This window comes from Podarcis cretensis (assembly GCF_951804945.1).
Source record: "Podarcis cretensis genome assembly, chromosome: 5".
NCBI lineage: Eukaryota > Metazoa > Chordata > Lepidosauria > Squamata > Lacertidae > Podarcis > Podarcis cretensis.
Window position 1 is genome coordinate 36854309 of NC_137174.1, and position 13632 is coordinate 36867940.

The 13632-nt window shown below is 44.7% G+C and overlaps 1 protein-coding gene across 3 annotated transcripts in view; it reads right to left on the reverse strand.

Moving 5' to 3' along the window:
• Positions 1 to 12455, reverse strand: part of PANK1 (pantothenate kinase 1) — a 32514-nt gene extending 20059 nt beyond the window's left edge. The window contains exon 1 of one of the 3 annotated variants that reach the window (XR_013839011.1): positions 11958 to 12455. Coding sequence is in view for 2 of the 3 variants with exons in the window: in XM_079976373.1 (XP_079832499.1) it covers positions 11958 to 12198 (241 nt within the window). In the remaining variant the exon portion in view is untranslated. Of the gene's footprint in view, positions 1 to 11042; positions 11193 to 11957 lie in introns of those variants that run through there. The other 2 variants (XM_079976373.1, XM_079976374.1) reach the window with 2 other exon arrangements.
• Positions 12456 to 13632: the final 1177 nt, after the last annotated feature.

The window sequence follows — 13632 nt, forward strand, 5'->3', positions numbered from 1 at the left end:
GAGAGGCTGCCAGCTCTGCAGGCAAGGGGTGACATAACAGGGCTCCTAAGCCCCACGGGGGTGCCGCAGAAAGACTGTAGTTGGCCAAGGAAGCCATGGATTCAAAAACGTTGAAAACCTCTACCATACAGATTTCCTTTTCAATTCTACTAGTGTAATACACAAAAGAATCTGTCAACTAATGGGAGGTTTCTGCAAAGCCTTCTCTCCCATTGCAACACAAAATCATAGTTACACCCTCACCAGATGGATTTGTCAACCTAAGATGACAAAGTTGCATGACAGAGAAGCCACGCTGGCAGAAATGTTCTCTTATTTACCGGGTAATATATCCCAAAATTTAATTATTGCACTTCAAATACAATAAAGAAAATTTGCCATCATAGTGATCCCATTTCCAAGTAATCAGCTTCTGACTGGCATTTCTACAAACAAGCAAAAACAGGAGCCAGATTATTTCACACTCTAAATATTGATCCCCGTAATTTTTTAAAAAATGACGACGACTTCAGCTGTACCACATAAAGGCTGAAGATTAAGCCATATTTGTGTTGAACAGAATCTGCGCTATGATCTCTTAACACACACATCAAGGTGTGTTTGTTTAGTAGCTTCCAACGACAGGTTGTTCATAATGCTAGGAATACACATACTTGACTTTCCATTATTGCCTACCCCCTGATAACACCAGATTTCCTCCACCCAAAGCCAGTGCACAACTCATATCCGCTCACAAAGGACGTGTACTACTGACCAGCGAAAGAATGAAAGAATGATGCCTCATAGCTTGACCTGGCTGCAGCAACAAGTAATATTTGAAGTTCTACACCCTTTACACAAAACTAACTCCCTGCTCTCTCACACACTAAAATGTACTCTGTTAAAGTTGTTGTATCTGGGGGGAAAGCACCCCAGCACAGTGCTTGCCAAAGTCTGCCCGATAGGAGACTAATCTATAAACCACCAGGGAATACTGTCAGTATATGTTTCTGCAGTTACCTGGTGCAACATAAAAGATCTTACTTTTAAAGACACCTTTGTATTTAAGTACTAGCCTGGTACCCATCGGCAACCAAGGACTGGAAGCAGGCAGGTGCATGAAATTATACCCAAACAAGTGAGTCACCCAGGCAAGTAACATCTCCACACACAGGATAGAAGCAGAATGAGCTGCTTCTCCAGCACCCAGCATACAAATGCATTTTTTCAGTCAGTCCCCAACAGGCTGGTAACTTCTTTGGGGGGCGGGGGAGTTGTTACTTACAATGTCATTTTCATAAAACTCCAGAAGGCTTGCGGCCAGCGCCAACAGGGTAATATTTTAGATTATCTAGATTAAACGCTGCAAAAGCTCACATCGTATTGCACTATGGTGCACTGAAGCTCATAACACTAATCCCATTACAGACTTACACAAATCCTGGTTTTTAAGCAACCAAGAACTCTAATTACAGGTAAATTCACACTCACTCTATCGACTTAATTATTTGTGGATGGCAAATTAAAGGAACTTGCCCATTTGCACCACAGCGAAAGAGTTCGTCTGGCAACAGGTGTTCACCAAAATGAAAATGCAGAGCCAGCATAAGTTAGTCTCATCTACTGATGAGAAAGCTTAAAGCTATACTTGAATCTATACAAATCCACGGCCACCATTGATTGGAAGGCTTGTCATTACCACCTGGAGCCTGGCACAGTCTACACCTGCACTTCAGTGCTACTCCACCATTCCTGTACGGTGAACTTTAAATTCAGGGAAATTTCAAAACACAGCTTCTGTTTACTGAGACACGCAAGAGGGGAGGAAAGTGAACAGTGTAAATAAATGACATCCAGCTGTGCCAATGCAAACTTTGCATCAGGCTACAGCCTGTGCAGACACAGTAGGTGCGCTCTCTCTCTCTGGATCATAGCTTATGGCTACAATGACCTGACCTCATGCATAAGCTGTGCAAATGGAACCTGTCTGAACACAGGAAGATGCCTTATTTGAGTCAGACCACTGATCCATGCAGCTCAGTATTGTCTACACTGACAGGCAGTGACTCTCCAGGGTTTCTGGCAGGGGACCCTTCCTGGAGATGCTACGAGTTGAACCCACCTGAGCCCTTTCAGTGTCTTGCACTTCCTCTTCCCTTTGCAAAAGAGGAAGAGGAATTCTCCCATTGTTGGGAAGTACATACATCTTGCTACAAACAGAAACGCAAGTGTATTTTGACCTGGGTTTCCACTCTTCTCCATTTTTAAGAGCAAGCAAAGAGATCCTGAGAGTTTACTCAGTCTGTTCTTGACAGTGGGCTTGTTTTATGTTCTGTGTAAAGAGTAGCTGCCTCTTCTCTTCCATTTGGGGGCAGACAAACAGAGAAAAGGATTTCGACTTCCCTCTTTCACCATCTATCACCTAAAGCACATTTCAGTTTGCTTGCCGGTGTCAGCACAAACAACTTGCAGGCCCCCGGTGTTAGGAGTCGTATTAATTCCTACACTACTTGCAAGCCATTAATCCAACACAAAGGAATTTGAACTGCAGAGAGGAAATCATATGACTGACCTATCAAGGGCACGCAAGCTTTAAAATCCACATGAGGGCAGCAGAGAAATTATAGTACACAAACAAGACACTGGACAGTGGCATTGCAGTTATGTTAATTGCTTGTTGGCATCCATCTGTCTTGGAGGCGATGGAAGAGTGCACCTTCGGGGGTGAAGTCAAACTGTTGGAGGGTTGCAGCGCCTGACGTGCTACGTATTCCCATGTGCCATGTGTATATATCCATTGCCACACTGGATTAGCTCATCCTGACCTACTCTTCAAGCAAGGCCTTTGGGGGCACACATTGAAGAAGACAGGCCAAAAGCTTTCTGAAAGACAATTCTATTTCTTCCAGCAACAATTTCGTTGGGAACAGAGTCCATAGATCTATTTGGGTTTAACGTCTTCTCTCATATACGTAATAGACATAAACTGATAAAACCCATTCTGATTCCAGACATTCTGGCTTACTACCATTATTTTATCCCATTTATATTTCTGCTGTCCTCCCATCTCGCAGGAAATCAGGGAGCAACAATCATAAACATAGGCTAGGCTGAGTTTTGTGGCCAAATGGAAACTGAACCCCAGGCCAATACTATATGCTTACTGTACCACACTGGTTAATATTTATTTCATTACAAAAACTGTAACATGACAAGTCACAGGTTTCAGCTTGTGGATAGCACCTGAATATCCTAAGATTATTAGTTTTCTTGGGTTTGGAATTGTTGTTGGTTGTTTTTTTTTAAGAGCATCCTTCCTTTAGGATTGAAAATAAGATTTAAAAGACGCCTTTGATGCTGTGAAATTCCCATGGCATTGGAGAAGTTACACCCCCACCCCACACCCTTGGCAACTTCTCACTGAATTGTCACACACCCATTATTAACAAATCCAATTAAAATGTTAGCACTGTACAACTGTCTTTTAAAAGAAATCGCTGAATATTTTATATTATCTAAAATTATCATACCACCATTATTCATTGCATTGTTTGGGATTGCTTCTTTTTACTTCTCATCTGTTCAAAAGAACTTGTTAGCAATTCCTGTGCCTAGTCTCATTATTTTAACAAAATCCTGAGAGATGGGAGAAGGTGTCCACTACTGTTGTTATTTCATGTTGAACCAGGTTACAGGAACTTGCACTGGCACAACCCAGTTCTAAGTATCCGTCTGCCTTTTTAAAAAACTACAACTCCCATCAGCCTCAGCTGACATGCCAGTGCTTGCTGGAGCAGGTGGGAGTTGTAGTCCAAAATATCTACTGCAGGGGTGGGGAACTGGCTCCAACTGGTAGTCTGGATCCTTACCTCCTCCATCTCGGACAGGTGGGCAGGGCTTGGTTGAAATGGCCAAATGGGCAGCCCTAAATAGATCTGCAGGCCAGAGTTCCCTCCCCACTAATCTAAAAATGTGCCCGACTGGGAAAGGCTTTTATAAAACTGTGGAATGTTGAAGGAGGAGGACGAGGATGTCAAAGGGTTCAAAAACCAAATCCTATGTGAGGAACAACAGTAGGAGCTGGATATGTTTGACCTTTTAGACAATGGAAAACAACTGCCAGGTAGAAGGGGGAACTTGTTCTGGGCTGCACCAGAAGGCAAGACTAGAACTAACAGGTGGGAAATTATTAAGGAGGCAGCAGAGTTCAGCTAAGAGTTAGGAAAAACTTCTGAATGCTAAGGGTTGATCCACAATGAAACAGGATGCCTCAGGAGGTGATTGTCATCATGAAGAGGGTGGCAAGATGACGAGAGTAAGTGGAAGGAGCCAGGAGAGGCTGAACAAGGGGAAATCCTAGTGGGGTGGGAGGGGGTGATAACTTGGCGCCATTATAGGAAGGTCCCAGAGAATTGGGAGATCTGGATTCAGAGGAAGGGCCCTGTCAGAAGAGCAGCCTGCCTCCGTGGCATCGAAAACCCCAAGTGATACATCACCAGCTGCAGCGGTGGCTCCAGTGCCTGGGTTCAAGCCCAACTATGAGTAGGCTATATCAACACAACCTCCATCTCCCAAGGACGCAGAGGCGCCTGAGTGAGCAGGCCATGCTAGCCCAGCCTCTATGGAGGAGTTCCTGTTTGCTTGCACAGCCCTGAGGCTCAGGACATCAAGCATGTGAATAAGCTGTGCACACCTTGCTCTTCAAAAGGAAGAGTGTGGGGGCCATGCCAAGTATGGGATCAACATCTCAGGTAAGCCTACACATGTACGTATTTTACTGCTCTGTCATGTTTTACCTGCTTGTAACCTGTAGACACACGTTGGGATGCTACACCGACTTCATCAATAAAAGTTTCAAAACCTCCAGTTGTGAGGGTTTAAGGTCTGAGGGGAAGAGCAAGGGCAGTGATGGGCTCTCATTTGACAAGAGGTATTTAGCAGAGACTCAATGGGATAACATAGTTGCAGCCTCCATTACACATCCTGCATTAAGGCAGGGGCTGGATTAGACCAGGCATGGCCAAACTTGGCCCTCCAGGTGTTTTGGGACTACAATTCCCATCATCCCTGACCACTGGTCCTGTCAGCTAGGGATGATGGGAGTTGCAGTCCCAAAACATCTGGAGGGCCAAGTTTGACCATGCCTGGATTAGACGATCTCAAAGTTCTCTTCCAACTCTGGGCGCTCTTAACCATTCAAAGAAAAAGCATATGACTGTGGCTTAGTTCTCAAAGTCATATACTTTTGGGGGTGGGGGCACGTATGATGGTATGCCCATGGGGGGTAGAATCCTACATAAAAAAGGAATTCCCCCCCCCCTCCACAAGCTTAGGCTAGGTTGGAAGGCCTTCTCTTGACATCTAGCTTCCTATGTGCAGGGAAGTTCTTTTTTCTGGACAATTCAATCATGTGAGCCCCTCGTGCTATTTGAAGTGGTACAGCTCAGACCCATGTTTGCCACCTCAATGAGAAGGAGGTCTAAAGCAAACAGGAGGTATCTAAAAGATTACAAGGATCACTTAACTTGATGGCTGCTAACAGCTGGACAATCTAGGGGAAAGTTCATTTGTGGATACTGTGAGAGTACCTTTAACACAGTTCCTGGGTGCACTTTAAACTGGACTAATTGTCCAGAATTGGGAAGGGGGGAAAACAGTCAAGCTGTGTGTGCTATCTAGATTTGGAGTAGGGAATTCTAATCTACTTTACTGATTGAGGGTATAGAGCAAAAAATGGGTAGTTCTGCAATTATCTAGATGGCCTACAAGGGTGAGATCTTTATGTACGAAGTTCATGACTTTTTCTCCCTTGCTGGAAAACCCTGTGCATAGCAACAAGGTTATCGCCCCAGAAAATGCATGCTTACATTTTCATTCATATATTATTATTTTTTAGATTTTTACATGCAGACATGAATCAAACAACAAAGCAAAGCCTGCTGCACATCACACATTACTCTAATGTTCAGACTGCACACGATAAGATCACACCAGGTCATTCGTTATTGCAACACATTGCAAGTCATCTACCATGCAGTCAAGAAGTGCAGGAAGTCAGAAGTGGAAGACTGCACCTCTCACCCTATTCCTGCGACTGCAATCTGTTTTAAGCTGATTTTAATATTATAGTTTTAAATTGCTGTAACTTGCTCTGGGGTCTTATGGTGAAAGGCAGGTAAGAAATGGGGTAATAATAACAACAATAAGTACATGGTTGTGAGGGATGACACAGCTTCCCCCTCCAGTCCTGATGTAATCACTTGCCTAACAAGTACTTAGGACACACCTAACCTCAAGGTGGGTAATAAATAATAACAGTCACCACCAATAAGCTAGTTCTCTTGATTTCTTCAGATTTGGTGACTTGCAGCAGAACACAAGGACTCTGCTGAACACCATTGGGTTTGCATTTTCATGACAGTTCTGCCTATGATGTTTAATCTGTCCTGCATCACTCATATATATACAGATGCATCATTCATACATATACAGTGGTACCTCGGGTTAAGTACTTAATTCGTTCCGGAAGTCTGTTCTTAACCTGAAACTGTTCTTAACCTGAAGCACCACTTTAGCTAATGGGGCCCCCTGCTGCCGCCGTGCCGCCGCCACACGATTTCTGTTCTCATCCTGAAGCAAAGTTCTTAACCTGAGGTACTATTTCTGGGTTCGCGGAGTCTGTAACCTGAAACGTATGTAACCTGAAGCGTATGTAACCCAAGGTACCACTGTACACATGATGCAGGTTAGAATCAAGCCTAGACTACTTCACCGATACAAAAAATGCCTAACACTGTCCAGTTTAGGGTTGTTAAAGTGCTTTCTAGAATGAGGAATTATTTTATTGGATTTATGGAATCACAGGATTGTAGCATTGGAAGGGACGCCAAGGGTCATCTAGTCCAACCCTCTGCAATGTGATCAGGGTTCTGAGGGCTTAGGATAGGCGACAAAATGCCATTTCCCTCCCCCCCCCATTCTCCTTCCCATCAGTGGTTTTAGTCAAGCCTCTAGAAAAAGATACTGTATTTTTCGCTCTATAAGACCACTCACCAGACCACAAGACGCACCTAGTTCTGAATCCCAGAAGCCAGAACAGCAAGAGGGATCGCTGTGCAGCGAAAGCAGCGATCCCTCTTGCTGTTCTGGCTTCTGGGATAGCTGCGCAGCCTGCATTCGCTTCATAAGACGCACACACATTTCCCCTTACATTTTATGAGGGAAAAAGTGAGTCTTATAGAGCAAAAAATACGGTAGTTTCAAAGTTGAAGGGAAGCCTATGGACTGGATTGAATATTTAAGAGAATCATTAATATCATAATAAAATATAAGAGTGAGGGCAGTCTTCTGGGTGTGCAGGACCCGGGCTATTTAGGGTTTTACGAATGATTGCCAGCACACTGAAATAAGTTTGAAGCACTGGAAAGTCTTATGGTCAACTCTCCGCAGAGATGCAGAATTTCTGAGCATTTTATAGGTAATAACACCATTATTATCACCACCACCACCAATGAAAAACCCTCTTGGTTTTTTTGTGAGGAGGGCACAGAAAATGGAAATACGTGCAGCATTTATTTGACTAGCACTACTCAACTAAATTATAATCCTGGGGCACGAAAGGGAACATTCAAAAGCATTAACTCTTGAATCCTCAGATAAGGCTACTTCATTTGCATTGGTTTGCAGCCAGTTTCTGTACAGGCTTTTTTTTTTTAAGAGTTTGTTTTGGTAGCCAAGGTACACAAAGCATGAAAAGCAGTTGCATACTGCCACTCTGGAAAAAGTGCTTTCTGGCAGGCAGGGAAGAATATAGACTCAAGGATAATTCTATACACAAACAGATATGGGCCTATTCGTATGCATAAAGAGCTGGTCAGCCCTGCCCTGATTCAAAGCACTGGACTCAAATCTGCATCTCTCTATATTCCCCACCCTTCAAGGTACTTTGTGCAATGAACCTTGGGCACATGCAAGCTGGAAGAGCTCAGCTCATCCAGGGAACGTCTGATTAAAAAATAACTTTTGAGAAGTTATAGTTTTGAGAAGAAAAAAAACGAACTACAATAGTACCACCTGCCACTGCTGCTATTGGATAACTCTTTCTCTTGTTTTTCCCTCTGCCCAAGGAGGTGGCTATGACCAGTCCCTGCAATTAAGCTAGGCAGCTCAGAGTTCTTTCTCCAGAACTGGGATGCATGCCTGACCCCATGGCATGCACTGAAGAACTGTGAGCACTCTCTAAGAAGCTGCTGCACAAGGGAACCCTGAACCACAAGTAGGTTGAACAAAATAAACACTTTAAACTAGGGTAGTCAACCTTTTTATACCTACCGCCCACTAATGCATCTTTCTTGATGGTAAAAATTTCCTTACCACCCACCAGTGCTCGATGGAAGAATTCAGCTTGTGCCATAGAACCCCCTACCGCCCACCTAGAATCCTACCACTAGTGGGCGGTAGGGACCAGGTTGACAACCCCTGCTCTAAACAGATGCAACCCATAGACATCACCTGGCTACCCAGCGTGAGATCACCACAATTTCCATCTTGAGACCAGTAATGAAGGTTCCATCACAATGCAATGGAATATATCTGTTGAATCCAAATAGAGTTTCAACATAACGCAACATGAGGTCCATTTATTTCAAGTAACCTTCTTTCTCCACAGGTCTGGGTTTCCATGCTGCTTGCTACCAAAAAAAGAGATCTCAACTAGTGTACATTTAATGTTTATATAGCTCTGGCATTATAACTGGACTGATTTTTTTTTTCTTGACACTGAAAAAAAAATAATGTTTTGTGCCATGCAAGAAATTAGTGGTCGGAGATGTACGATTTCTGGAGGCATGTGTTACCAAGACCTTTTCATTAGCAAGTTCCCTTCCCACAAATCAGCTGATGCAATTTGTTGCACCCTTTAACATACATAGCTAACAAGCACCTTTGCAGGCCAATGTTGAATAATCACATTAAACCAGTAAGACTGGATTTTTCATTGTGATGTTCTACTCAGATCTGTTCAGTGCCAATTCTATTTTAGTTTATTAATGAGGGCCGGGGAGAATCACCCAGAGCTTTTTTTCCAAGCTGGCCCAAATGTATCTCAGTGTAAAGATTCTGTACTGTCGTTTTACATTATTTTTGCCCATTCTCTTTAGAAAAAAGTATTAACATAATATGTTATTGTATCTTTAAGGTCTATGTAAAACAACACAAGTTGCAACCTGTTTTTCAAAGAATTTTTTTTTAAAAAAAACCTTTGCATTTGAGTATAAACTGGAACTAACATTATCAGCACAAACGTACTGGCCTAATATTTATTTCATTTGTTTATTAAATTTGTCAGTTGTTTTATCTTGCCCAGGACAACACAAAGTGATTTACAACCAAACAGTCAATATACCCCACATATATACATTAAGATCAGAAGGAAAGAGAAATAAAAACATCCCACTTTGCATTTGTTGAAGATGAAATGAAACACTGTCTTTGACTAGTTTTCTTAAACACAGTGTTTAAACATGACATTAACAACAACTGAACAAAAGGGAATTAGAAAGTTTCCTTTCACCTTTGCTTACTCAAGCCAGGTTTGAAGATTACATGTACAATCTACAGAAATCAAATGACCAAATTCACAATGCAAAACTTTTTTAAAGTTTTGCTTGATATATAGAAAGAAACATACACCTTCAGGGTGCTATCTAACTCATACTCAGGGTAGACCCACTGGAATCAATGGATTTAAGTTAACAATGACTAACTTAAGCATTTTTATTTTAATAGATCTCTGAGCATGACTTTAGTCAGATGCAACCCATAGTAAACAAAATTGGGAGGGGGAGGATGTAGTAGGCCAGCTCTGTAAACCTGCAGACAGACAGTATTCCAGATAGTAGGGCATATTTTTCCTATTTTTAAAATTACTGTAGGAAATGAAATAGAAAAAAATGGCACTGACACAGACCCATCAACTCCAGAGGAGGGAAAAGAGTCAATTGGCACTTGAGTGACTCCATGTAGTCTTACTAACTTACCTGCATCAGAATGAACAGTATCTTTGGAAATTTTGCCTTTTTTAAGTAAGATGAGTAGGTTCCACCTTAAAAGGAAGGGATGCTTAGGCTTAATCACCAACAGTAGGGCTGTGCATTATTTACAGAAGATATTCATCCAAAGCAGCTCATGAAATTCTGATACCACAATAGTCAGTGGCAAAACACTCATCTTTAGAAGAGATGCAATTTCTGTATTTGTGCTGTCAGCCATAATAAATAAATCCATGTGTGAAACAGGATTTAAACCTCAGATCCAGTGAATATGTGATTCCCATGTGCTCAGGTTTACTTTATCATTTCTATCTCTTACCCAGCTATAGAACTGATCTCTCATACTAGCCTGCTCTCTCTCATCATGCATCGATGATGCTACATAATGAGATAACAATAAACTCTTGAGTATTTGTTTTCAATGGAAGTATGAGGGCACATTTTCTGGCTCAGCAAGTTATCCAGAGAGGTAGTTGGCTTTCCTTAAAACAAACAAACAAAAAAGCAGAAGAATGACAAGTCTACATTGCAGCTCAATGCTGTTAAACCTAAACATACCAACCAGCAAGTCCCACTCAAAACAATGGGTCTGGCTTCCATGTAAACAAAATTAGGAACAGGCAATTAATCTCACCGTTTCAGTCATTTCCAAGGCCCCCTTTAGGTGCAAAATATGCTATGAATTTCTAAGTATTCTTGATTATTCACTTTTTTGGGGGGGGGGATCACACACATACATGAGCCCCAAGATGCATGCAGATCAGGTGAATCTCAGAGAGCTCAGATTATTTCTGCATTATAAATAAAAAAGGAAACAAATTGCATAGACCCACAGGGGTGAAAAAGAGCCAACTGATTATCAACTAAAACCCACTCATCCAAAACAGTCTCACCTACTGGAGTTTAACTCTGCCACCTAATCAAAACCTTCCTCTTTTCTTAAAATGCTTTCCCTAAATTTAATGGAAGGCAAAGAGAGAAAGAAGTTCAACTGTCAGTGTGCCATTTACTTACAATGCCTCTCATCAATTATAAGCTTCATTTTGAGCTGCTAAACACCGGCTTCCAGGAGGCTGACAATCCAAGCCTGCGAGTCTTTTACACCCCCCCAACAATCGGCATCCGCTTTAGCAAGGTCACATTTATGCAGGCTGTAAATTGAGAAATCTCTCATTTTAGCGACTTGCACTCAGCGGTGTAGAAACCAAGGCAAGCCCACTCCCTCCCGGCCTCCTCATTGGTCGGCCGCGGGACCGGCCTACGTGGTATCAGTGGGTGTGATCGCCGGGAGTGCGGCCCTATTGGTCGGAGCGAAACGGTACTTAATGAACTGATTGTTGTGCGTTCGAGCAGGAGGCTGCCGCACGCCGCTGGCGGAGCGCGCGCGCAGGAGGAGCTCTTTGGAGAGAAAACCAAACAATGAGAAGGAACGATTGGGTCCTTTAAGGCAGAAAAAGGCATAACGAGCGCGCTAGTAGGGCAAATCAGCCTTTCTAATCTTACCTCCTTCCTGCCTTAAAATACTGTATGTATGTGTGTATACACACACACAGAGTATACATATATATGCATATATATATGTGCATGTATATGAGATTATTATCTGCATCCAGCTAAGCAATCAAATCGTTGCTCTTCAAGCCTTGGATTTCGTCACGGGCAATCACCTTTGACAGCACACACGTGAGCAAGCCAGCAGCCAAGAAGCGCCCTCGCCTCATTCACAAGGCAGCCCCCCCCCCCGCCCCGAGGTGGCCGAATGGTGGTGACTCAGGGCTGCTTGCCACACGGCTGCATCCCGCGATGCAAAGGGCTCCTGCACGCCTGCCTGGAGATGCACAGATGCATGCATGCGCGTGTGCATGCTTGCAAGGCAAACCGCGCTGCCCCCCAGCCCGAGGCGGGCCCTTCTCCGCCTTCCTCACTTACGCGGCCTGTTTTTCTTGCCCGAGTCCATCCTCCGGCGCGTCCGGCATTTCTTCGTCGGCGAGCCCTGGCTGGGCACCGGCGGGTCCTGTCGGAAGAGCAGCGAGCGCGCGGGAGCCTCCCCATTGCTGGGCAGCCCGTGGAAGCCGTTGTGCAGCAGCCCATTATGCAGCGAGCAGGTGGGGGTGGGGGCCGACGCGGCCGCCGAGGAAACGCCGGCTTGGCTTCGCAGCCGCTCCCCCATGGCGGCCGCACCGACAGCGACGGCGACGACGAGGAGGAGGCGGCGGCCCCTCGCCCGCTCCCTCTTTGTCCTCCTCTCCCCTGCAGCGCGCGAGCGAGCGAGCGAGGCAGGGAGGAGACTCTCAGCGCCCGCCGCCTTCGCTCATGCCTCCCCACAGCGGCTCCCTGGCGCCCGGAATGCGCCGCCCTCCCCGGCGCAGGCGTCCTGCCCTCCGCAGGAGAGAGGGAGGACTGACGAGAAGGGGCGGAGGCAGCCGCAGAGTTCCCGGCTCCTTCCAGAGCTGGCGGCGGCGGCGGCCGTGTCGTCCTGAGGAGGCACCTTCTCCCTCTCGCGCGCGGCTTTTGCCTGTGCATGAGGCGGGATTGCGCCTAGTCCAGCGCGAGCGCGCTCCCCCTCCTCCGCGCGCGCACACTTCGTGTCTCACATAGGGACTCCTTAACTCGCCCTCGCGTGGAAGACAAAACGTGGTGAAATAACCCTCCGCGACCTTTTGTTCCCAGGACGCCTCGCGTCTTCTTGACAGCTCTCGCCTTTCCTGCTGAAGAGCTCAAGGCGCAGCTCCTGGGTTTCCACTCACAACGAGCCTGTGAAGCAGGCTAAGCTGGAGGGATAGGGATGGTTGCTGAGCCCTGGTCGGCAGCTAGGGAGCCACAATTCCCTCAAAGTCTCTCCCCCCCCCCCCAACACTCACAGGCTAAAAAGTCGCAGGCCAATTGAGGGGAAAGAACAAACCTGGTAAAAGGGTAGCAGAAAGTCCTTGCTGGGCATTGCTTGGAGTGTTGGACTAGGACTGAGGAAACCCCCGATTCAAATAAATCTCCACTCAGCCGTGTCTCTCAGTGGGGGCAGAATCGTTATAAACAGCATCTCAGGTTGCTGTGAGAGGGACAAGCGTGTTTACTGTTTGAAAGGCATGGATTCGTTTTGATATTTTTTTTGTTTTTAACTAAAAATAATATATCCTTCCCACTCATCAACCTGTCCCTGCTTGCAGAAAATGCCATTTCCACTTGATGGGTGTCAAAAATTCTCTCTTGCCCAAGAGACCTCCCATTCCCAGCCTTGTTTGTTGACAGTATCTGTTTGGTATCTTTATCCACAGTCCTGAAGTTTTACTTGGTGCAGGTTTTATCACCCTCATCTCTTGGTCTCTTTCATGTCCTTTTCCTGCCACTGTGGATTGTGTTTATTTCATAAAATGTAAAGACCATTTGGTTGTAAATACCTCAAAACAGTTTACAAAGAGAATAAATGGATGCACCTAAAGGGAAAAAGGGTGTCAGATGGGGACAGCCTCCCTTGTTTCATCTTGGTGTGTGCTTTACACAGTTGTAATTTGCAAATTGTATTTCCCCATAATGATTGATTTTTATCCCTTTCACCAATCCTGTGAAGTAATATGCTGTCATTAGGACTACTTCATACTTTACAAAA